The sequence below is a fragment of the Cucurbita moschata genome, unplaced genomic scaffold, assembly GCF_002738365.1.
Source record: "Cucurbita moschata cultivar Rifu unplaced genomic scaffold, Cmos_1.0 Cmo_Scf00024, whole genome shotgun sequence".
Taxonomy (NCBI): Eukaryota; Viridiplantae; Streptophyta; class Magnoliopsida; order Cucurbitales; family Cucurbitaceae; genus Cucurbita; species Cucurbita moschata.
The window spans coordinates 1456481-1482865 of NW_019268540.1; the positions used below are offsets into that span (position 1 = coordinate 1456481).

Consider the following 26385-nt stretch of genomic DNA (forward strand, 5'->3'; position numbering starts at 1 on the left):
TTTTTTGGGCCTGATTTTCATTTTGGGCTTTCTTTTTTGGGCCTTGAAATAAAATATAATTATCTATCTATTTAAATTATAGCTTAAAAAATAAGCCTTTATACTTTTAATTTTATAACAACAATTTAATCATTAAAATTAATATTTAAAATTTTAGTTTTGATATTTTAAATTTTAATTTTGTATATAATAGATTTGTAAAATTTTAAAACTAAAATTGTAATTTTAAATGTAATTTGTAATTGAACGGATAATAAAATAAAATATTTCCCGTGGTTTATGGACGATGCTTTCCGCCTCCGGTTTCGCAATAATAAAATAAAATAATTTTTATTCTGGTTTTGGACAAAAACACCGACCCGGAAATATTATTTAAATATATTAAGAAACTATTATTTAATATAGAATAATATTATTATTATTAGTAAATTACGAATTTGGCCTTCTTTTCATAATTCTATGACACGCCAGTAAAAGATGATACGTGAATGAACTGGAATTACAGCTGAGAACTACTGTATATACCAATAAATTACAAATGACTTCAAAATTAAATAAGATTTTGTTCGGTCTTTCCTTTCGAGTTTCCCTTTGAGATTTTTAAAACGTGTTATTAGAGAGAGGTTTCCACATTTTATAAACAATATTTCGTTTTCTCCCCAACTGATATGAAATCTCACAGTCCACCCCGTTTAGGCCCCAAAGTCCTCACTAGTACATCGTCCGGTGTCTGGTTCTTATACCATTTGAAACAGCCCAAACCCACCGCTAGCAAATATTGTCCTCTTTGGGCTTTCTCTTTCGAGCTTCCTCTCAAGGTTTTTAAAACGCGTCTGCTAGAAAGCGGTTTCCATACTTTTATAAAAAAAATGTTTTGTTCTTCTCTTCAACTGATATGGGATCTCACATCTATACTCGACGACCTCCTCCCAGAAAGCATGTGAGTGAAAACAAACCATGTTGAAAGGACTCGGGTATGCGATATGAGGATAGTTTTCACTCTTAGAAGCGAGATGTAAGTAACATTCAGATCTCGACATTGAAGCCATTTGAGCTAACTAAACACTCGAAGTCAATTACACAATCAAAACCGTCCCTTTCGTTATCAATCGTACATCAATATTCCTATATCCCATTGACCATTTGATATTGCATTAAGTTCTTGGACATGCACAATAGGTTAAGAAATAGGGCAATTTTACCATAATAAATACCATGTAAAGTCTTTGGTCTAAAATTTGGCCTTTTGACCACTTTTCAATCAGCTAAAAGCCATGCATTAATGCTATGGTTGCGCTTGTTTTCTTCATTTCTTCATAAATTCTTCGTGCATCGGTTTGGAACGTTATTATCAACGATCATTTCACACGTGGTCAAACTAATGCTTGATTGGTCTTTCGAGTTGTCTTTTGTGACTTTGTGAGCCTTTGTCTGGTTCGGTTTTGAATTTCAAATATGTTGGTTCGAAGAATTCTGCATCCATTGGCATACAGCTTGACAAGCTTTCCATTTTTGTCGGAGCTTTCGGGCACTGCCCCATTTCCTATATATGGCTGGATGTGAGCTGTACTCCACAAGGAGCCAAAACGGGTTTATGGCTATAACAGTTCAAACTCACTGCTAACAAATACTGTCCACTTTGGCTGACCGGTTACCTATCATCGTTAGTCTCATAGTTTTAATACCGCTTAACAAATACTGTCCAATTTGACTGACCCGTTACCTATCATCGTTAGTTTCATGGTTTTAAAATGCGTCTGCTAAGGAGAAGTTTCCACGTTCTTATAAGTAATGTTTTGTTCTCTTCTCCAACGGGATTTCACAGGATTTGAACCTACAAACCTATACGACAGTCGTGTTTGAACCAAGTTGATTATTGTTTGTTTAGTCACAAGAAACACCCGAACGGAGATTTCACAGGATTTGAACCTACAAACCTATACGACGGTCGTGTTTGAACCAAGTTGATTATTGTTTGTTTAGTCACAAGAAACACCCGAATGTCCGTGTCTCACATTAATGATTTTTTTTCTTTTTTTTAATATGAATAGAGAAAAGGAGAAAATTCATTTCATTCAAAAAGATGTATATAAATGTTCTCGAAATAGTCGCAATAATTGAGCACAAAGAGCCAATGAATTTTTCCTCTGCCTCGAGTTGCCCCGTGACCTCATGGTTGGAAATTAATAATTGATTTCGTCTGCAAATACATTGAATTTTTGCATGAGGATCAAATTTTTAAATATCGAATCTTTCGTTATTTAAAACGTGGATCTCCGTCACTTGTATGAATTTATTCCCGATCTTTTTAGTTCAACTTAACCGCTTTTCACTTCTACCAATAAACCAATTAATTATATTGGAATTTCTAATTAATATATATATATATATATAAATAAAGTGTTTAAACTTTAGGGGCAAAATGGTAATTTTGCTTTTAAAATTGAAGTTCAAAGGTGGATTTTATAAATATTATAAGAAAAATAATGTTTTATTTGACTATGCAATAAAAGGGGAACTAAAAACCATAAATAATTACCAAATATGGTATAATTTTTAATTTTAAAATAGAAAACAATAAAAAAAATGGAATTACCAAACAAATTTTTAATATCTCATTTCTATAAAATATAAAAATATAAATTTGATTTTACCAAATGGACATTATTATAATTTATATTTTTTATTTTTACCAAATGGACAATAAATAAATAAAAACTCTCAATATATATATATATATATATATATTTAATGACATATAAAATAAAAGTAAAATTAATTTTTATTATATGAATTATTTCTTTTAAATTACATTAATTCTATAAATTGATATTGTATAATAAAAACAAAGGATTGCGTTGATTAAAAACAAATAAATAAAATAAAAATAAAAATAAAACCTCGGGCCTCGTAATTTCCTTCTAATTCGCTGGCTCGGGTTACTAGGCGAATTATATTTAAGCTATTTAATTCCCACACCGCTTATTTAAATATTCAAAAATAAATTAAAAGTCAAAATTACATTTTAGGGCTTAGTTTCGTAATAATAATAATAATAATAATAATAATAATAATGTTGTATTCGGTTCATTTATGTATCTCTCCTTGTGTCACGGTCGCATTTAGCCCACAACAAAATGCAACCCTTGTCATTCTCAAACCTAACCATCGACTAACTACAACGTTCATCATCAGTTGTTCCTAATCCTAACCCATTGTTTGACGTTTAAAGATCCCATCGTCCCAAACCCAACACTGTAAAAATGCATTTATTCAGCATTTGCAGTCCTGTTACCCACAAAACTCGCGTCGGTGTGCTCAATCCACTGTATATATTGGTATTTTCTTTCATAAATTTAAAGTTGGTCGCTTTGAAACGTAGCTGGTGAGATCTTACATTGGAGAGAGAAACAAAGCATTATTTATAAGAGTGTGAAAATTCTCCTTGGCAGATGAATTTTAAAATCTACGGGGAAGCTCAAGGAGTACAATATCTGCTAGTGGTGGGATTTAGCTGTTACAAATGGTATCAAAGTCAGTCACCGGGCTGTGTGCCAGCGAGGACGTTGGGCCCCACGTCGATTGAAGAAGGGACAAAATATTCCTTATAATGGTGTGGAAACTTTTCTCTAGTGGATGCGTTTTAAAACTTTGAGGGGAAGCCCAAAAGAGAAACCCGACATAGCTGTGTGCTTGGACTCGATAAATACTTTTTTATAGCATACGCGTTTTAAAACTTTGAGGGAAAGCCCAAAAGAGAAAACCCGACGTAGCTGCGTACTTGAACTCGAGAAATACTTTTCCCTAACGGACGTGTTTTAAAATTTTGAGGGGAAGCCCGAAAGAGAAAATCCGACGTAGTTGTGTGCTTGGACTCGAGAAATACTTTTCCCTATCATACGCGTTTTAAAACTTTGAGAGGAACCTCAGAAGAAAAAATTGAACGTAGCTGTGTGTTTGGACCCGAGAAATAATTTTCATATATGGTATATTTTATTAACATTTGTTTAAATTTTTAATAATTTGGAGTTTTTTTTTAAATTATGTAACGTGTTAAGGCAAGTCAATCATTGCATTTAATTCCCACTCGGCTTTGGTCGGTTTCACATATTGCCTCTTTCGTTTGCAATGCAAATTTCCTTATTTTTTTAATCCAAGAGAAAAAAAATCTCACTTTCTTGGAAATACCATATAATAACATAAATTATTTATTTTATTAAACTAATAAATGCATTTAATTTAATTTAATTTAATTTTAGTTTCATCAAAACCCATGCATTTACTTCAAATTAATTTTATACGGCCTGAAAAAGTCATATCTATTTATATATATTGTTATTAAATATTGTATTTAATTTAGTAAACCCGAACATAGTTTAATAAATAAAATTATCAATTATTATTTGAACCAATAAAAAATTTCGAGTCAGTCATGGACCAAATAAAATTTATAATCCAATCCAACTCAATATTTATTATTCATATTATTTTTTAGTTATTATTCTTAATATATTAAATTAATAACTAAAATATAATAAAATTTAAATATCAAATATTTACCAATCACAATAAATCATTCACATCGACCTCAAATTTTAAATATTCTTAATTTTTCCGATAGGATTGGTTTGGGTTGGGTTATAATCCTATTTTTAGTTAATTGGGTTGACCCGATCAAAAAATGTCAACTCACAAACGGAACTGAATTTTTCAGTTAAAAAAAAAAAGGTTGACTTATAACCCTATTTTTAGTTAATTGGGTTGACCCGATAAAAAAATATCAACTCACAAACTTTGTCAGTTAAAAAAAAATATAGGTTGGGTTATAACCCTATTTTTAGTTAATTGGGTTACCCGATCAAAAAATGTCAACTCACAAACCGACCCTAATTTTTTCAGTTAAAAAAAATAGTTTGGGTTATAACCCTATTTTTAGTTAATTGGGTTGACCCGATAAAAAAATGTCAACTCACAAAAGGACCCATATTTTTCAGTTAAAAAAAATAGGTTAGGTTATAACCCTATTTTTAGTTAATTGGGTTGACCTGATCAAAAAATGTCAACTCACAAACGGACCTCAATTTTTCAGTTTAAAAACAAATTAAATCTGACCTAATCCAACTTTTATGATTTGGGTTCGGTAGTACGAGTTTATCGAGTTATTGAGTCATATGAACATCCCTAAATGTTTCATAGATCCACGGTTTAACATTACACTCTGCAAATTCTTTATACTTTCACGTGTCGTCGAACTCTAAAGAAAAATGTTACATTATAAAATTGAGTAGGTTGTCGTAGTACAAAAGTGAAGCAACGTTGTCTTGTAGCAATTTGGCATTTTTGGTCGCAAACATATACTTAAATTGGTACGTTTCAACCTAAATGGACCATCGCACATAGTTCATTAGATTTGGTGAAGTTGTTAAAAACGCTCTTAATGATCGACCATTATTTGCCCGTGAATTGTCTCTTTCCGTCGCATTCAAAGAAAATAGGTAACACGTTTAAATGAAATGCATCCCTTCAAAAATTATTGTACGTGCAAAAATGTCCCGATGTAGACCACTATAAGGTTTTGGGCTTTTCCTAACGCTCAAAATTATCGAGAGAAGACAAAAATGAAGCGGTGAAAGTTTTTCAGACTCGAAATTAATTATTAGTAACGGTGTTGGAAGAACCGTGTTTAGAAAAGTGCGTATCGACTTAAAAAATGAAAATAAATTTATAATACTGACAAAAAGTTTATGTTAAAAATATCATGTCACAAAAAAGATAATAATGGAGTTTTTGATAAGGGTCAAAACTTTAATCATGAAGAACAATACTAGGAATATATATGGAGAAACATTAATATATAAAAAAATATATATTAAATTAATTAATTAATCATTAAGATTTTAAGGGGACTGCTCCATTACCTAGAGATATTAACTCAATTAAATTAAATATATTTAATTATTTGATAAATATTAATAAAATATAAAATCAATCTTCCCCTTATTCTCCCAACTTCCCCTATATTCCATTTTTCTCTCATCTACCTTTTTCATAAATAATTTTAATTATAATAATATATATATATATATATATATATATATATATATATATATATATATTTTCGGCTATCGAGGACTAGTGGACACTAAGCCCATAACAGGTATTGTCTGCCAGTACATATCTTCGTCAGCCTCACAATTTTAAAACGCATTTGTTAGGAGAGGTTTCTATACTCTTATAAGAAATGTTTCGTTTCTCTTTCTAATCTATGTGGGATCTCACAATCCACCCATTTGGAGCCCAGTATCCTAATTGGTACACCGTCTAATGTCTGACTATGGTCTCTCCAATCGATGTGGGAACTCACAATCCACCCCCTTGGGGTCCAGTGTCCTCGATGGCATACCATTCGGTGTTGGGTTCTGATACCATTTGCAATAGGGAATGTTTCGTTCCACTCTTTAACTGATGTTAGATCTCACAATCCACCTCTTTGGAGCCTAGTATCCTAACTGACACGCTGTCTGGTGTCTAACTTTGGTCTCTCCAATTGAGGTGGAAACTCACAATCCATCCCTTTGGGGCCAGTGTCCTCGATAGCACACCATCTGGTGTTTGGTTCTGATACCATTTGCAACAAAGAATGTTTCGCTCCACTCTTTAACTGATATTAGATCTCACGATCCACCTCTTTGGAGCCCAGTATCCTAATTGGCACACTGTCTGGTGTCTGACTATGGTCTCTCCAGTCGATATGGGAACTCACAATCCACCTCTTTGGGGCCCAACGTCCTCAATGGCACACTATCTGGTGTTTGGTTTTGATACCATTTGCTGGGGAATGCTTTGTTCCACTTTTTAAGTGAGATCTCACAATCCACCCCTTTTGAGCCCAGTATCCTAACTGGCACACCATCCGGTGTTTGGTGTCTGACTATGTGGTCTCTCCAATCGATGTGGGAACTCACAATCCACCCCCTTGGGGCCCAGTGTCCTCGATGGCACACCATCCGGTGTTTGGTTCTGACACCATTTGCAATAGGGAATGCTTCGTTCCTTCTTCAACCGATGTGAGATCTCAAAATCCATCCCCGTGAGGCTTAGTGTCTTAACTAGCACACCGCCCGATGTCTGGTTTTGATACTATTCGTAACAACTCCAGTCCACCGCTAATAGATACTGTCTACCTTGGCCCGTGAGGTGAAATCTCATTACATATGAAAATGGTATATAAGAAAATGGTATATAAGAAAATGGTATATAAAAGATTGAGTGAAGAAAAAAATTTCTTGGTATTGAGGTTGACATCATAATTTAAAGCTAAAAAAAAGAAGAAAAAAGGTCAAAGAGAGGAACACCCTTTTTATTTGTTTCCTCTATTTATCTTCTTTCTCCGTCTCCCAATCAATTTCCATTTCCCATTTCCTCAATTGTTTCAATTTTTGTTGTTAATGGAGAACGAATTCTTCCTCAATGCTACTGAAATCCCTCAATCTCTTATGCATTTCGACTCCAATCCTTCCATGGCGACCTGGAACCACTCCTTTTCGTCCGCTATGGATGTTCAACCTCAACAACTTCAGCTTCATGTTCCTGAGTTCAATAATCACTGTTCTTCCTCTCATCCTTCGCCTCCGGATTGCTATCTCAATCCAGTTCCTCAACAGAGCTTCCAATTCGATTCCGCTCTGAGTTCCATGGTTTCTTCTCCAGCGCCCTCCAATTCCAACCCTACCAACGATAGCTTTGTGATTAGAGAACTGATCGGAAAATTAGGCGCAAATTCCGGGAGGAGAATCTCGGAATTGAACTCTTCTTCTTCTTCTTCCAGTGTGGCGGAGTTTTCATCCGATCCTGGATTTGCTGAGCGTGCTGCTAGGTTTTCGTGTTTTGGAAGTAGGAGCTTCAATGGACGTCAGTTGACGAATGAATTCGGTAATTTCAGATCTAACCTCTCGATCGCGAACGAGAAATTGAGCCGAGTTTCGAGCAGTCCGTCGCTCAAAGCCCTCGGATCTGAAACGAAGTTGCAAGAACAGAAGAACAATTCCTCGTCGCAAGAAGACGAGTCGTCTCTCTCGAATCCGGATAAGGCGATTTCGAATCCACGGAAGAGAAAAGCAATTTCGAAGGCGAAACTCAAAGAGCCGGTAAAATTCGAACATTATCTCCATTTCTTCTACATCTTAAATTGAGAATCACTGGCTGAACATTAAATTTTGTTTCGTTCTGTTTGGTTCCGCTATTGTTGCAGATTGCTGAAACTCCCGAGAAAGGAAGCCCGAAGAAAATCAAGGCAGTGGAAACGAAGGAAAACGTGAAAACAGAAGAGGATTCGAAGAAAACCGATGCAAATTTAGCCGAAGAGAAGCAACAAAAAACGAACACGAATCCTCCCGAGCCTCCAAAAGATTACATTCATGTCCGAGCAAGAAGAGGCCAAGCTACTGACAGCCATAGCCTCGCTGAAAGAGTGAGTGAACAAATTTGTTCGTTAGTTTTTTATTCTCGTTCTCTTTCTCATTCTCATTCTCATTCTGAACTGAAGGTCAGAAGAGAGAAAATCAGTGAACGAATGAAGCTTCTTCAAGATCTTGTACCAGGTTGCAACAAGGTTGGTCAGAATTTCTTTCAAAAAGCTGCAATTAATTAAGAAACTCTCATTTCTTTTCCATTACAAAATTTCCTTTCTAATCAATATAGGTTACTGGAAAAGCTCTAATGCTTGATGAGATTATCAACTATGTGCAGTCATTGCAACACCAAGTTGAGGTAATCAAATCAAAATTCTTTCGATCCATCAAAATGAAACTAAAAGTTTAGAGATCAAAATTTGTAACAATTCTTGAATTCTTGATTTGTGTTTCAGTTTCTATCCATGAAGTTAGCATCTGTGAATACAACCAGAGTGGATTTCAACATGGATTCTCTGATCTTAAAACAAGTAAAGTTCTCTTAAAAATGGCTGTTTCTTTCTTTAATCCTTTGTGAACTTCCATTTCCTCAACTTTTTTTTCTTCTTGTTGCTGAGACAGACGTACCAATCAGCCACCAGTTTGCCACATCCTATAGATTCCTCAGCTTCAAGCTATTATGGGCACCACCACCACCACCATCACCAAAAGCCCTCTCTCCCAGCCACCTCCATGGACCCTCTCGACTCTGTTTCATGTCAAAATCTCCCAATTCAACTCCCTCCTCTCAGTTCCTTCCCTCTAAATCCCTCTCAGGTGACTGACTCGTTACGATCGAATCGCTCATACGATAATCCACCCGACTAAAACTGTTCTTCACTTTGATTTTTGACACACAGTATCCAAGCTTTGGGGAGGAGGATGAGCTTCTAAGCATTGTTCATATGGGATTCGTCCAGAATCAGCCCCAAGGCAAAAACTATGATTGCAATCTCACAGCTTCTTCAACATAGGTAATTATTGTAACAATAATAATAATAAGAATCATAATCATAATCATTTGAAAATGTTATAATTTATATATAATTTTGAAATGCATTGTTGCAGGCTCAGAAGACAAAATGAAAATTCAACTCTGATCTCTTCCCTCGACACCATACACAAAGGCAGGCTGCTGTTGTAAATACAAGAGATTAATTTTCAAAATCCCATTTATCAATTCTATTATTAGCTCTAATTAAGGAGAGAGAGAAAATCAGTTTGTCCTTTTTTTTTAATTGATAATCTCTATTTTATGTTAATATTGTTGTCTAATTATTATTATTATTATTATTTTAAAAATTCAAAATTTTCTTAGACACTCTATCGTTCAAATACATGGCCGATGTTGTTCTTCTGAAGCTTACCCTTTCGAGTAAAACACGTATGTTAATGTTTCGTTTTCCTTTCCAATCAATGTGGGATCTCACAATCCACCTCTTTTCAAAGTCCAACGTTCTTGTAAAACCCGTTTCCTTCATTGATCGATATGGGGTTTTATATTTTGCCGTTTAACGTTAAGAATAGCAACTTTAATAATAATAATTTGAGGGTTTTGAATGTTTGGTTTGGTTGGGGTAATGTCAAATCAATTATTATTTGATTCTTTCTTACTTAATGTTGTAACCAGCTGTAGTCTAATCCTCCAAAAACTAATTATTATTTTCTTCACCATCATTTCTTTGGATTACTGTAAAAATTAATTACTATTATGTTAATTTAATATTAAGAAGCCTATAATTGGTGTGCAGATTAGTGGTAATATTTATTAATATTTTATGCCCAAAAAAATAAAAAAGATGCTTCAGATGTATTTATTTTTTGTGAGAGTAATGATGAGAAAATATAAAATTGTCAATGTGACAGTGTTGTCCCCATTACATAATTATAATTATAATTATGATTATAATTATAATATTACCCCAATCATGTTCTAATATGTCCAAACCCTCTCTCCTACCTACTAACTTATTATTATTATTATTCAATTTTATGAATTTTTTGAAAAATAAAAATTTATTGAAAAAAATCAGAAAAAGAAAAAACCTTTATATCTTGTTTGATTTGATAGAGAGGAATTTCTTTATAAAATTCCAATCTTTTGGAAGGGTAGAAAAGTAATTCCTCCCTTTATTCCTCATCTTTCGCAGGCCACCTTCTTAACCCTTTTTGGAAAATAAATATCTTATCCTTTACTTTTACTTCAATTATAAAAGTCTTTATATTTTCAATATTATAATTAAAATATTAACGGTGGGTGTAAGCTCATTCTTGCATTGTTATTGGGCGTGGTGAGATACTATATAACATTATATATTTGACCTAAACGACACGTATTGCTTGCAACGTTTGCTGTAGGTGCAATGTTGAGCCAACTCGACTCTTCCATAGCAGTGTCGAGACACCCGGTGATATTATGTAGTTGTGTTCATAAGTGCATTCTTCGGTTGTTTTTAAGCGTCGTGATTAAGTCAACTCTTTCTATGATAGGATTGGATACTGGATGACAATATGTCGTTGCGTTTGTGTGTCTTTGAGTGTTGCTTAATCGCACGTTGGGAGTTGTCTCCACTCCTCATGATATCATTTAGACTCGTTTGTGGTGCATGCGTAATTAGGTTGGTTTGATGGTCTTTAGAAAAGATGTGTTGCTTCACAGAGATCGTATCATGATTATGGTTGGAGACTCTTTTTTTCTTTTTCTTTTTTTATTTCTTACTTGATTAGATTTGATTTTGATCTTATTAGACGACAAAATATAGAGAAAGAACTCGTGTTGCTCTACGAGATACTCTTAAAAGTCACAGTAAGTGATGATCGAGACAGGTAAGCCCATCGGTCCACACATTTGTTCACGTACTAATAGAAGATTCAACAGCTACAGCAATTTCATACTCATCGTTACGGGTGAAAGTGTAGCATCACCTCATCGTTCATCTCGTTTGTCTTGTAGATACACTTTAGTTTTCAATAACACAAATCCACTGTTGATCCACTGATCCAAATTTTAGTATCCATGCACGTTATTAAGTTCATTGATAAACTGTGTTGAAGTTAGTCATTCATTTTTTTAATTGAATCACGTTGGCGTAAGAATTTAAAATAAATTATATTGTATATTATAATCTATGGTTAAATAACATGTAAATTACTAATTATGAATAATAATTTCACACGGTTCAACTTGATGTGTTATAAGTAATGCAACATTATAATGTCAACGTTTTGGGTGAAATAACTATCTCTATTTTAATTATTATTTTTTATATCTATTATCATTATTTACAATCCATAATAATGATAATGCTTTTACTAATTAAAATAATAATAATGTTTAATTCCCGGCCCCAAATTAAATATATTATTTAACAATTTAAAAACAAATTAAATTATTAGAGATGTTCACGAGAGAAAATCGGCAATAATTTTTATTTTTTTATTATTAATTTCAAGAAATAAGATAACGAGATGTGAAATGTGGTTAATTTAAATATTTTTATAATTTTTTCAAAAATATATATTAACGTCGACATTTTATCTATATTATCGTCGATAATTATATAAAAACACGGGGTTTAATTAGATTATGAATCTTATTTTCGAGTTGGTCTCAAAAAAAATTTAAACCCCTAAACCGAACCAAAATTTTTCATTTAAAAAAAAAAAATTAACCCAATAAAACTCGATTAAGTCAACTCGTAATCGAGCGTTTTAAGTGGGTGAAGGTTGACATGATTGACTATTTTTAATAATCATATAATTCTTTAACCATAGTTTTTGAAAATAAAAATGGTATTTTTTTTTCACTGTTTTCCAATAACTTTTTTAATTTTTAAGGCTTAATTTAAATTTAAAATATTTAGATAATAAAATAAAATGAGTGTTTATAAACTTAATTTTTAAAAAAATAAAATAATTATCGAACGTATTTTATTTTATTTTTTAATTCGTGTTTTAAGAATTTTTAAAAAAAATTAAATGTTGGAATTTTTATTGTTTTTTAAAAATATATTAATAAATTACTAAAAATAATTTTTTAAAAAATAGTATTTCTATTCACCGACCAAATGCATTGCTTCTTAGGCCCATTTAGAGCGCTTTCATTGGGCCGAACTCTGAAGGAAATTAAATAAATGTTTGTTTATAATTTGGAGGCAGACACGGGTGTGATGGGTAACGGTTACAAATGGTATTAGAGCCATACACGGGGCATGATGGGCTTGAACTTTTATAAATGATATTAGAGCCAGACACGGGACGTGATGAGTTTGGGTTGCTGCAAATGGTATTAGAGCTAGATACAAGGCATAATGGGATTGAACTATTACTAATGGTATTAGAGCTAGACACGGGGCATAATGAGTTTGAGCTATTACAAATGGTATTAGAGCTAGACATGGGGCGTGATGGGCTTGGACTGTCGCAAATGGTATTAGAGCCAGACACAGGCGTGATGGGCTTGAGCTATTACAAATGGTATTAGAGCCAGATAAGGAGCGTGATGGGTTTGGGATGTTACAAATGGTATTAGAACCGCCAGATAAGGAGCGTGATGGGTTTGGGATGTTACAAATGGTATTAGAGCCAGACAAGGAGCGTGATGGGTTTGGGCTGTTACAAGTGGTATTAGAGCTAGACACTGAACGTGATGAGCTTGGATTGTTACAAATGGTATTTGAGCAAGACACTGAGCGGTGTGCCAACGAGGACGTTGAGCCCCGAAGAGGTGGATTGTGAGATCTCACATCGATGGAAAGGGGAACGAAACATTCCTTATAATAGTGTGGGACCCTCTCCCTAATAGATAGATATGTTTTAAAACTGTGATATATAACGATTGTGTAATTAATAGTTCATGAGTAGCATTGTCCAAGCCAAAGGGTTCTTAATCACACCAGCCATGACAATCAGACTCCTTGGGATCTAAGCTCCATGGCGCCCATTTCTGGGGGATAAAAGGCTTCCAACCAATATGAACTGACTTAAAGAAGCATTGGCCCAATTGACCCAATTGACCCAATCTAAGGAAAGACAGATGTCGTGCTCTTGTAATGGGAAGAGGAGAGAAATATGGAAGCGTGGAGGGTTCGAGCGGAGGCGAAGCGTCGGATTATCCAATCCAACGCATACAATGGCGCAAGTAGTGCGCGAAGGTCCACTTTCGAATTTCGGAACTGCACATGGCCTGCCTTCTCCGCTCCTCTCCTGCGTTCATCCATCAAAATTTTCACATTTCACCAAATGTAAAAGGTACAAACAAGAAAATCACCAAGAAAAATACCGAGTGTGTGTGTAATCTTCCACTCGTTGATGCTATTTCTTGTGCAGCTTCCGTTTCTGCCTCCTCTGCTGAATTTTCTTCCATTTTCGTTTAGGGTTTTGCTTAGAACGATGAATAACTGATTTCCTTTGATCGAAGAAGAGAATTTGGGATCTAGGTCGTGTGATTTTGTTTGTTTATTTTTTTTTTCTTGATTTCTGGGTTTCTTTATGTCTCGAACACCGAATTTTGAGTTCCAAGAATGGTGGAACAAGCAGAGAGAAAAAGAACACGACGAACTCCGACTGGAAAAGTCCGGCAACTTCCCGACCTCACCTGCATTTCTATCTCTTGAGATCCGGAGTTCTGGGAACCCTGGAGATCGAACAGCCGATAAGGACCGGGCGAGAACGAGGAGTGCCCGCCAGATTTCTTGGGTTTGGCTGTTGAAATTCCAGCAGATTGCTGGTTCTCTGGCTTCAATCACCAATGGGTTCGTTCATCTTATCCGCACTGCCAATCGTCGGATTGCATCGCCTGATTCTCCAGCTGATTCGGCCTCGTCTCGGCTCTATAAGATAATCAAAGTGTTCTTGATTGTGGTGCTTCTGTTGCTCGTTTTTGAGCTTGTGGCGTACTTCAATGGCTGGCATTTCAAACCCCCTAACGTGAGTTCCGCTTCTGCGGAAGTGCTTGGAATGATAGGGTTTGTGTATGCTAGTTGGCTTGAGATTCGGGCAAATTACTTGGCTCCACCGCTGCAGAGCTTGATCAATTTGTGCATTGTGTTATTCCTGTTCCAGTCAGTGGATCGTTTGGTTTTAATGATGGGGTGTTTTTGGATAAAATTCTGGGGATTGAAGCCCGTGGCGGCGTTTGAGTACTCGGACACTGATGAGAATGCTCCTGAGGATTATCCAATGGTATTGGTGCAGATTCCCATGTGCAATGAGAGGGAGGTAAGAAGATGTAGGTGTTCCTTCACCCTTCTTTTACTCCATTTTCTATTTTATTCTGCTTTCTAGTGAAGAGTCATACTCAAAGCAAGAGTCAAATGGATCTGTGAGTGGAGATTATAATTCTTCTCATTTCTATAGTATAGAAAACACTTGGAGGAGGATAAAATTTTTGTGGAGGAGGAAGAATTCTTGATAATGAGGACGTTAAAAGTGGTACTCATTACTCAGTGTCCTCCATTCTCCCGCAGGATAGGTAGCTGCTGAGGGATAATCTGAATTGCAGGTAGCTAGGGAGGTGACTTTTTTTGTTTGGTGGGTCCAATCACTTGGTCTTTTCCTAGGTTCCCTCCAATTTTCATTATAGATCCTATTATTTTGGTGGTGGATATGCTTACGACGCAATGGCATGGAGAGTGTGAGATCCCACATCGGTTGGGTAGGAGAACGAAATATTCTTTATAAGGGTGTGGAAACCTCTCCCTAGTAGATGCGTTTTGAAAACCTTGAGGGGAAGTCGAAAAGGGAAAGCACAAAGGATGGGCTTTGGGCTGTTACAAATGGTATAAGAGCCAGACACCGGGCGATATGCCAACAAAGAGGCTGAGCCCCGAAGGGTGGTGGACACGTGGCGATGTGCCAACAAGGACGCTTGGCCTCGAAGGGGAGTGAATTTGGGGGGTCTCACATCGATTAGAAAAGGGAACGAGTGTCAGCGAGGACACTGAGTCTTGGAGGGGATGGATTGTGAGATCCCACATCAGTTGGGGAGGAAAACGAAACATTTTTTATAAGGGTGTGAAAACCTCTCCCTAGTAGACATGTTTTAAAAACCTTGAAGGGAAGCCCGAAAAGAAAAGCCCAGAAAGACAATATCTGCTAGCGGTGGGATTTAATGGTTACATGTGAGATCTCAAAAATGATAAGAAATTTTCTTTGTACTTCTCGTCTATTATGCTATTTTTTGGTGTAAAATGTCTAATCTCTTTGATTTATACACTTATGCTTCTCTCTTAACCAGTTTGGAAAGCTATTCGTAATCACTATGATTTGTTCATCATTTTAGTAAAACTTCATACATCAATGAAATTTGTTTTTAAGATTTTTTTTTTTAAAGTTTCTTTTATTCTTTTATATGAGCTCTTAAACAAGTTTCATACTTGCGCTCATTGGTGGGTGGACAGGTCTACCAGCAATCTATTGCAGCTGTTTGTATCCAGGACTGGCCAAAGGATAGAATACTTGTTCAGGTTTTAGATGATTCTGATGAAGTAGAAGTTCAACAACTTATCAATGCTGAAGTACAAAAATGGCAACAAAGAGGTGTCCACATATTGTATAGACACCGCCTCATGCGTACAGGCTACAAGGCAGGGAATCTCAAATCTGCTATGGCATGTGATTATGTAAAAGATTACGAGTTTGTGGCGATCTTTGATGCAGATTTTCAGCCAGGACCAGACTTTTTAAAGAAAACCATTCCACATTTCAAGGTAATTGAATTGAATACAGAGCTAGCAGATATTGTCATCTTTGGGCTGTTACTAATGGTATCAGAGCCGGACACTGCGTGGTGTGCCAGCGGTTGGGTGGATTGTGAGATCCCACATCGGTTGGGGAGGAGAATGAAACATTCTTTATAAGGGTGTGGAAACCTCTCTCTAGCAGATACATTTTAACAACTTTGAGGGGAAGCTCGAAAGGGAAAACCCAAAACGGATAATATCTGCTAGCGGTGGGCTTGAGCTGTTACAATAAGCCCCCAGATGCATATTATTGTCAGTATTACTCTGTTTGATGCAGAGAAAAGTCTTAGAATTCATTATAAATTTTTACACCTCATATGCAACGGGCCAAAGTATGGAAAACCAAAGAATTATGAAAAGAAAACTTTATTAGAGATAAGTCCAGAGTGAGCTATTTGCAAGGCCACCTCTAGCAGATATTGTCCGCTTTGGCCCGTTACATATTGCCGTCAGCTTCACAGTTTTAAAATGCGTCGGTTAGGGAGAGATTTCCAAACCCTTATAAGGAATGCTTTGTTCCCCTCTCCAACCAACCAACGTGAGATCTCACCGTCCTGTTTTTCAGTTTTATTGCACCTTTTTGGTGCCTTGGTTGAAGTTCAAGCTAGAGTTTCATGATACTTTCAGGTTTTCGGAGAAAGTTGATTTAGTTTCCTACTTAATCAGGATTCTCAAACTTACTGGGCCAGGCCTTAATTAGACAAATTAGGTTCTAGACATCAAGTTATTCAATTTTGGTGGAAGTCCCTGTTGTTCCCTCCCCTCCCCACCCCAGTTTTAGGAGTTTTCTTCTTTTTAATTCTCTCCTACTAAATGGTGACTTCAAATCATATATTCTTGATTTGTTTTTTCCATTTCTAACTACATGATTTCTATCAAGGAATCTATGGCATTCAGTCATCTTCTCTTTATTTTTCATAAGCTTGGAAGATCCCCAGGATACAATAATAAAGTGTTTACGTTTTTCCATTAGGGGAATGATGAACTTGCATTGGTCCAAACAAGGTGGTCATTTGTGAACAAGGACGAAAATTTGCTCACAAGATTGCAGAACATAAATTTATCCTTCCATTTTGAGGTTGAGCAGCAAGTAAATGGCATGTTTATCAACTTTTTTGGTTTCAATGGAACTGCTGGAGTCTGGAGAATTAAAGCTCTGGAAGAATGTGGAGGCTGGTTAGAAAGAACAACTGTTGAGGACATGGATATTGCAGTTCGTGCCCATCTTTGTGGCTGGAAGTTCATATTTCTTAATGATGTGAAGGTGTGTGATCCTTTTTAGCATTGGAAGTTCGCTGTGATATTGTTAGTCGCAATATTCTTTTAACTCTTAAAGTTCTCAGTGCCTTTGTGAACTTCCGGAATCATATGAAGCGTACAAGAAACAACAACACCGATGGCATTCAGGCCCAATGCAGCTATTTCGTTTGTGCTTCTCTGATATACTCAAATCGAAGGTATGGAACTTATTTGTTATTAGTTTTGAATGCAAAATGTTTTTTTTTCCTTCTTAAAGATTGTATGTTTGTTGACACTCATGTTATCATTGAGATTTGTTTCTGCCATTTTATGACTGTTGCCACCACCGTCGTCTGTAGTTGTCATTACTGCCGTTTTTTTTGCTGCCGTTGTCAATTTTGACCATTTTTTTCATAATTTGTTGTCATCTCCTAGCCCAATCGGAATGCCTGCCGCTGAAAAGCAAAACCTCAAAATTTGATCCCCATTTGACTCACTTTTATGAGATTCCATGTCGGCTGACGAGGAGAACGAAGCATTCTTTATAAGGATGTGGAAACCTCTCCCTAGCGGACATATTTTAAAAATTTTGAGGGGAAAGCCCAAAGAAGATAATATCTGCTAGCAGTGGGCTTGGGTTGCTACAAATGGTATCAGAGCAAGACACCGGGCAGTGTGCCAATGAGGACGCTGGATCCCGAAGGGGGTGGATTCTAAGATTTCACGTCGGTTGAAGAGGGAAACGAAGCATTTTTTTATAAGGGTGTGGGAACCTCTCCCTAGCAGACGTGTTTTAAAAACTTTGATAGGAAGTCCAGAAGGAAAAGCCCAAAGAGGACAATATTTGTTAGCCGTGTTACACTTTCTGTCCCAACCTTCTGTAGATTGTTGTAGGCGCCAACGTGTGTAGGCTTGTGAGCCACCATTTTTTCCTCGGTTTCATGTATTGGGTTCACCAACTAATTTTCCGTTTGTTGGTGATTTTGCTTTTGGCCCTAGAGTGTTCCAATTGTGGGTTTATGAAAGGAAACTTGTTTGGGAAGATGAGGGTTTTCTCCAACATTCATTTTCTTCTGTTTAGATTTTAATTTGTCCGTTTTTCTTTTTCTTTTGAGGGTGTGGTTGAGAGAAATGTAGTAGTGACGTCTAAGATGATTCTCATGGTACCAAAAATTATTGAACATAAGCTCAATGCATCTAACTTTTATTCATGATGAACAAACATTTGTCGTGATTTTGTTATGGATGATCACCTGACTTCATCGACAGATTAGACTAAAAAGTCTTAGTTACAAGACGATTCTAGGATTACTCTACGGATAAAGAATTCCAATGTGAGCGAGATAGTTGAGTTAGTTAATCATTGTGAATATGTAAGAGCGATTGGAATACTTAGTAGGGCGCAAGAATCTAGAGGTCTCTACATCTTTGAACCACAAATATCGAGAGTTGTTGCATGCTCTTAAAGTTTCCTTTTCCTTCGAAGCACATTTTCGTTTGGCTCATACGTCTATTTAGTTTAATTATTTGACTTCTTTAAATTGAGTCTGAGGTTACTTAATATTGTTTTCTGGAAACTAAATGATTCGTTGTGATGAGTTTTTTTTCTCCGAGTTTAACAACATATGGTAGAGTAGGGAATTCTATCCTTTGACCGCTCGGTGGAAAACATACGTTCTAATCAATATCAATTGAGTTATACGCATGTTGACTGATGTGATGATTTGTTATCATGGATTTGCTCGTAGTCACGAGCATGGAGATATGGGCTGTCTCACTTCATTAATATAGTCATCGACATGCAGGTTGATAGGAACCAGATCATATAACAAGACTTGGAAATATATTGAAATATCAATGAGAAAATGGAGGTACTTAGACCCTTTTCGAGAACATCCTACCTTTTCCCAAAGCCCCTCTGTTTATAACAAACTTCTATTAGACTACCATCAGAATTATTTTATTACCAAGGCAATTAAGTTCTAACACTTGTCAACATCGATAACCATAAACACATAACGCTTTTTAACATATGGTTTACTTTTCTACTCTTATAGTGATAAAATGTCTTCTAATAAGAATCTCTTGCTATCTTTGGAGTCTTCTGTTGCAGGAATCTTAGATTCCCAATTGGATATTTAGATTCTTATGTTTGTGCGGTAGGAAAATAGGACATCGATTGAGAGAGGAAAGAAGCATATCTCTAGAAACCTCTCCCTAGTAGACGCGTTATAAAACCTTGAGGGAAAGTCCAAAGAGGATAACATCCACTGACGGTGGGCTTGAGTTGTTACAAATGGTATTAGAGCCCGTCATCGGCTGATGTGCCAGCGTCCTCGCTGTGAGCCCCCAAGGGGGATGGATTGTGAGATCCCATATCAGTTGAAGAGGGGAACGAAACATTCCTTATAAGGGTGTAAAAACCTCTCCCTAACAAATGCGTTATGAAACCTTGAAGAGGAAAAACCCAAAGAGGACAATATCAAATAAGAGTGGCGTTGGGTTGTTACATTTAGATATTTCCGGGCAACTAGCCATTCCAGGTCCCCACATCTAGGAGGTATCTAATGGGTTTTCACCTCTCAATCTACAACTTCCTAAGATTTTTATGAGGTATGTAGCATCGTGAACATTTTTGTTGCTCATCGTGTTATTTTCTTTCATTCGTCAATTCTCTCATTTTTTAATTTCATAGTTCAAAATGTCCCATCAAATTCAATGCTCTTTTTCATTTGAGTTCAATAATACGTGGAGTAGAAGATTCAAACTTCTGACCTCTTAGTCGGAAGTATATTTTCATATAGTTTATTAGTCCATAACCATTTGGATGCAAGTTTCAAGTACTTAGTTTGATGCTTGCTATTTGCTAACACGTGATTTTATGTTTCAGGTAAGTTGGAAGAAGAAAGCTAATTTGATATTTCTTTTCTTCCTTTTGCGAAAGCTTATCCTTCCCTTTTACTCATTTACCTTGTTCTGCATAATTCTACCCCTTACCATGTTCCTTCCAGAGGCTCATCTACCAGCTTGGGTTGTTTGCTATGTTCCCGGAATGATGTCCATCTTAAACATTCTCCCTTCACCACAGTCGTTTCCTTTTATAGTCCCCTATCTTCTCTTTGAAAACACCATGTCTGTTACCAAATTCAATGCCATGATATTGGGATTATTCCGCTTTAAAAGTTCGTACGAATGGATAGTAACAAAAAAACTAGGAAGATCATCCGAAAACGATCTTGTTACTTTTGAAAAAGAACAAGAACTTTTGGTTGAAGGTACTACTAGTCTTCATCGGTCATCCTCGGAATCAGGTCTTCTGGACCTAACCAAGCTCGAGATATCGAAAAAAACAGGGAAATGCAAAAGAAATCGTCTGTACAGGAAGGAATTGGCTCTTGCATTCATTTTGTTAACAGCCTCTGTCAGAAGTTTGTTATCTGCACAAGGAATTCACTTCTACTTCCTATTATTTCAAGGTATCACTTTTCTAGTGGTGGGTCTCGATTTAATTGGAGAGCAGGTGAGCTAAACTATGTTACAATTTTGAAGTTAGTCCTAAAGGAAATAACCCCAGAGGCATATGGGTTACTTACTGGTCATCTGTGTCCTATAAAATCTTGTTCACTTTCGATCGATCACGTCTTGCTCGTGTATTGAGATCTATTTGCTCCCGATTGTGGACTGCTATGTTAAGGTTGATCATTCAAGTTGGGCAGAGGATGTGAGATGTTAAAATTATAGGGGAAAAGAAATGGAGCATTGTATACTTCCAGGTGCCAAGAACAGGAAATTCTGAGATTTTTGGAACCTTCATTCTTTATTTTTGTCAAACTGATGATTTCTGTAGCATGAAACATAATATATATTTCATTGTATGTGTTGAAATTCATTGATGTTCTAAGACTTGAGTTACAATTTAAATCAGTAGCAGGCTTGTCATTGCCCTCATGTTCTTACTGGATGTTCATAATATTAGCTTTTTATTATGAACTTCATTGTATCAAAGGATAAAGGTATCAATGATTACATCAATTTGGAGATCATATATTAAACATTGTTCAAGCACAGAATATTACCTTAATAACTGACTTCCTCAGAGCTGGCCATTTTGCAAAGCTTCTTCCAATAGAAAGGCATTGGTAAGAGAATCCTAGTTTGAAAAGAGAGTGAGTTGGGCAACTTAATTATATAATCAAATGGTTATAATCTCACTTTGAAACCAGAAGGAACCATCCACTGATTTAAGTTCAGAACTCAAAACCTCAAGTTATAAACTAGTGAGTGAGATACAAAGAAAACCACTCCAGTTCCCTCGAACCACCAAACTGAAAATCAAACTCCCAGGCCTAACGTTTCTGCTTACTCCTGGGGATTATAGACTGATTCTTCTCACTTATTCATTTTGGCAAACATGTTGCCGTAAAACTTGGCATCCTTCTTGTTGTATTCCTTCACCTTCTCCTTTAGAGTTTTGTACTCCAATTTCACATCCCTGAAGGTATCAACATCAATTGTTTAGAATCAACAATCAATCTTGGTATTGAGCATTTGGAGAGGAGGAAAGGTACATGCCTGTTATTTGGATCGATTTCGAGAGCTTTCTTGATGTCAACTTCTGCCAAATCCAAATCAGCTAGTTGGATATATGCTTGAGCCCTTCTATAAAGAGCTTTAACATTTGAACTTTCGAGTTCCAGTACCTACAATTGTAGTGATGTTACAGTTTCATCAAGAGGTTGTTTGATAGAAATACGCCAAAAGCAGCAGCAGCAGGCTTGGTCGCTTCTATATATATCTCAAATCTCACTCACCTTGGTGCACAATTTCTCTGCCTCCTTGTACAGCTTTAGCTTCAATTTACAAGCTGCATCGTTCAAATTGCATGCAACCTTCAATGCTTTAGCCTGTTTTTTCTCTTCTTCGCTAAAGGAAGAATCGTGTTCAATGAACTTCACAGCCTGTCCAAAAGCAAGCCCAAGTAAACAAGTTCACATCAGTTTTCATTCCATCCAGAAACTCACAAAAGCATAAATATCGTATTCTCTTTACATAAATTGTGTAGAGCAACAAAAGGAGAGATGAACAAAGCTAAGAGTCTATTCCGAAGTCAAAACGATCGTTTTTTATCTAGTAAGAGGGGAAAAAAACAGTTTTAAGAACACCCAGAAATTCCAAATTATTGCTTACGACCACGACTGTGCACACTAACCTAAAAAAAACAATTCAAACCCCCAACCAATCAGAAGCAAAACAAATAACTTGGGTGGTTGTATCTCCTCGAGGACAAATCCTGAAGTAGAAATAACCTTATGGATACAAACTAGCAAAGTACTCCAGTCCATCTTATATCCACAGAAGTTTGTAAATAAATTAGGAAGTAAACTATAAAAATGAATAAATTTCTAGATATAAGGTGTCTAAGAAGAAATTTGTTGCGAATGCATATAAGTGTTTGAGGTTGCAAGCAGAATAATCACCTTCTCATATCTCTTGGAGGCTCTGGCAAATTTTCCAGCCTTAAACAACACATTTCCTTCTTCCTTCTTTTTACCAGCAGCTTCAATCTTTTCCTGGGTATTCATATCCCATGATTCCTTCTCCTGACAAAAGGAGAATAATGATATGATAATTATAAGACGTGAAAATGAATATGGAAGTTGAGTTCCCATGTTTGCACAACAAAGTACAAACCTTGTCAAAAGCCACTAGTTCAACTTCGTAATACACAGTCGAGTTTGGAGGAACTACAGCTAACTCCTGTTTTGACTCAGATGAACCAAAAGCATACTCAGGTGCTATAGTCAGCAGGGCTGTCTCACCTTTCTTCATTGTTGCCACAGCTTTATCGAGGCCATCAATCACTTGTTCTATATTATGCAGAAGTAAAAATGTTCAGTAAGCGAGCATCAAACAAAAAAGTATACAATATCATAGCATAAACATACCTTCATCTGTTTTAAACTCAAATGGCTCTTCACCATCACCATATCCCTTCTTCAAAAATATCTTTCCATCTCCCAACTTCCCAACCAATTTCACTGCAATTCCATTGTTGAGTTAGAATTCTGAACTGAAACAATGTAACATACATAATGCCACTGGTTTGCTAGAAACTGACCTTTGACGACAGTGCCATCGTTTGGCTTCTCATACCCTTCTCCTTCTTTCAGAATTTTCTTGATAACCTTCTTGTCAGGGGTAACTTCTGAAACAGTCTTCCAAGATACCAACTCTAGTGTAATATCGAGAGATGCATTTGGTGGAACTGCACCTTCATTGCTAGAGGCTGGTTTACCCTTCTCCCCAAACCCATCTACAACAATAAACAATATAATGTAAGGGAAGTTTTGAATCAATCTTGAGGAAAATCTGTTGAAGAGACATACATTGTGGTTTCACCGTGAGGAGTGCCTTTTCACCTAGCTTCATGGTTTTTACAGCCTTTGCAAGAGCAGGGCAAAAGTAACCTGTTGAGAGGTACAGTTTACTTGAGATTCACATAAAACCAATGTCTGACAAGAACATCTTTTCCCAATAGTAGTTAATAAAAAATCCCAATCAAAGTCAAAGTAACACAATTACCATCACGAACGGTGAATTCCACTCCATCTGCTTTTGCAACAAGTGTTCCATCTTCCAGCTTAGCTTCAAAATTAACTGCAGTAACATGACATTAAAATCAACCGCTAAGAAACAACGAAGATTCACGCGATAAATAATATACAGAAAATTTTAACATATGCACTTGCCTAGCACTTCATCAAGGTCTTTTGGATTTTCCCATTTCTGTCCTTCAGTTAGGATCTTCTTGAATATTCCTCCATCCTTGCATATGTCCTTGACGCTTGTCCAAGATAGTAGCTCAACATCAAACTGCAATGTAGCACTAGGAGGAATGGTTGGTGGGGATCCAGATTCACCGTATGCCAAGTCAGGAGGAATGGTAAAAAGAGCTTTTTCACTCTTTTTCATTGTTTTGATACCCAGATCCCATCCTTTAATCACTTGTCCTGGCACCATAAAGAATATAAAAAAGTTAAGATATTGAAATGAACATTCAAGAATGAAAGCACCTTGCCAAAAAAGAACCAAGGAAACTACCTAAACGAGGCATGCTTGTATACGGCCTCAAAGAAAAATCAAATAAAGAAAATAGACCCCATCGTAATGGAAACATCATAAAATAAAATGCATCTCAATGCGCAGATTAGCAAGAATTTACTGAGAAAGAGCAGAAGCAGAAGTGCCTCTGTATAGGCCATAGGAATCCCCAGAAATATTGAGAAAACGGATGTAAATTTGCATTAACAGAAAAGGAGGAGGTCAAAATACATGGCTTTCCTTTAGGGCCTTGTTCTTAATCAGAACTACTTCAGCAGTTGAACTTCAGATATGTAGAATTAAAGAGAGATGTTTTTCTTCAAGACACATTGTTCTAAACAAACAATGTGGGATTTCACAATCTGTCACAAATGATTGCTATAAAACATCAATTTACTTGGTAGCGATAAATCCAATCCAATCCAATCTAATTGAACGACACAAATAGTCCGTACGAGAGTGGGTAATGGATTGAACATTACTCCCTCCCCACCGACACACATGCCACCAGTTGTTTATAAACCATTGCACAGCATTTAAAATCTTTCAACAGAGAAATTTGCATTACAAACTTTACCAACATAAAAACAAAAAGCTCCAATGTACTCCAATTGTCATTAAAATTGGCTCGATTGCCAAATACTAACAAATAAAAGAAACATAACAATCAAATATTCAATCCAAAATAATTATAATAAAATCCCCTAACCTTGGCCAAGAGTGAACTTGAACGGAGTTCCACGATCGCGGCTCGAATCAAACTGAGTCCCATCAAGCAAAGTCCCAGTATAGTGAACTACATTACAAACAACCAGAACAACCCAAAATCTCAGAATAAAAAAAAAAACAGAAAAATAAATAAAAGCCATTACGAAAATCCAATCTCTGTAGCAGCTCGTAGTGAGGCACCTACCTTCAACCTCATCGCCATTTTCAGGAGTGACCCATCCTTCACCTTCCTTCAAAAGCTTCTTCTTCAACCCCTGATTTCCAATTTCTTTCTCCTCCCCAACCTTGAGAGCAACGGTTTCATCAGGAAAATCCAAGTCGTCATTCATGTCAGCCGCCGCAGGGATATCAAAATCCTCATCCATGAGGGATCAATTAAAAACAGAGAACAGAGGGAAGGATCAAAAGGACTCGAAAGAAGGAAGAAATGGAGGTCTGCGCTCAGATCAGCGGAGGGATGACACTCAGGTAGTTTGGAGAAACGAGGATTAAGGGGAACAAAAGGTGGGTTCTAGAGACTTCTACGAAGAGAATATGCGAGGGTTTTTGGAGATTTAAATTGAATTGAAGAAATGGGGAACAATTATAAATATTAAAAAGTTAAGGACTGAATAATAAATGATATAGCGAAGATGGTTCTAGAAAATAAAAAACAAATAATAATAAAACCTCGAATTTCGAGGGAACTTATAAATTTATAAATTAGGTTAAAATTAAAATTAAATAAGAAAAAAAAATGGTAAAATATGCTAATGAATCCCATAAATGATGTTACTAGTATTACAAACGTTACTGTTTGATATAATATAATTTAAATAAGATATTACATTCTAATATATTATATATTTAAATAAATTATTTACTTTATAAATAGAATCATTGAGTATTTTGTTGAATTTTTATTTGTCAAGATTATCTCAAAACTCTTATAAAGTTGAGTCACATTTTCAGTTGATGTATTACATTCTAATATATTGTAATATATTATTTACCGAATAGTCCCTATGAATAAGACTATTTAAATAAAATATTACATTCTAACAAATATATTATTTAAAGAAAGTTTTCTATAAATAAGACCATTGAGAAGTCGGGCTGATCTACCTCATGGATGGATAAATAAA

General features: G+C 35.9%; 3 protein-coding genes across 4 annotated transcripts; 2 read left to right on the forward strand and 1 right to left on the reverse strand.

Annotated features, from left to right (window-relative positions):
* The first annotated feature begins 7353 nt into the window (after positions 1–7353).
* Positions 7354–9712, forward strand: LOC111460672 (transcription factor bHLH62-like). Its single transcript, XM_023103891.1, has 8 exons — positions 7354–8147; positions 8252–8470; positions 8546–8611; positions 8701–8769; positions 8867–8941; positions 9033–9227; positions 9311–9424; positions 9519–9712. Exons 1-7 carry the CDS (start codon positions 7449–7451, stop codon positions 9422–9424), a joined length of 1437 nt encoding a protein of 478 aa, XP_022959659.1. The 5' UTR covers positions 7354–7448; the 3' UTR covers positions 9519–9712.
* Positions 9713–13484: 3772 nt separating this feature from the next.
* On the forward strand, positions 13485–21379 carry LOC111460670 (probable xyloglucan glycosyltransferase 6). Of its 2 annotated transcripts, XM_023103888.1 has the most exons (6): positions 13485–13700; positions 13826–14669; positions 15851–16159; positions 17166–17456; positions 17536–17649; positions 20322–20960. In XM_023103888.1, exons 2-6 carry the CDS (start codon positions 13941–13943, stop codon positions 20958–20960), a joined length of 2082 nt encoding a protein of 693 aa, XP_022959656.1. In that variant the 5' UTR covers positions 13485–13700; positions 13826–13940. The 2 variants fall into 2 exon arrangements, with proteins under 2 accessions (XP_022959656.1, XP_022959657.1); XM_023103889.1 differs by lacking the exon at positions 13485–13700 and having other exon boundaries at positions 13941–14669; positions 20322–21379.
* A 219-nt stretch (positions 21380–21598) lies between these two features.
* On the reverse strand, positions 21599–25820 carry LOC111460671 (peptidyl-prolyl cis-trans isomerase FKBP62-like). Its single transcript, XM_023103890.1, has 12 exons — positions 25446–25820; positions 25242–25328; positions 24181–24441; positions 24014–24088; positions 23818–23898; positions 23550–23744; positions 23377–23469; positions 23123–23298; positions 22909–23031; positions 22243–22389; positions 22004–22131; positions 21599–21923 (listed from the first exon to the last, which is right to left on the reverse strand). The coding sequence occupies exons 1-12, from the start codon at positions 25624–25626 to the stop codon at positions 21821–21823; spliced, it is 1650 nt and encodes a 549-aa protein (XP_022959658.1). The 5' UTR covers positions 25627–25820; the 3' UTR covers positions 21599–21820.
* Between the last annotated feature and the right edge of the window lie 565 nt (positions 25821–26385).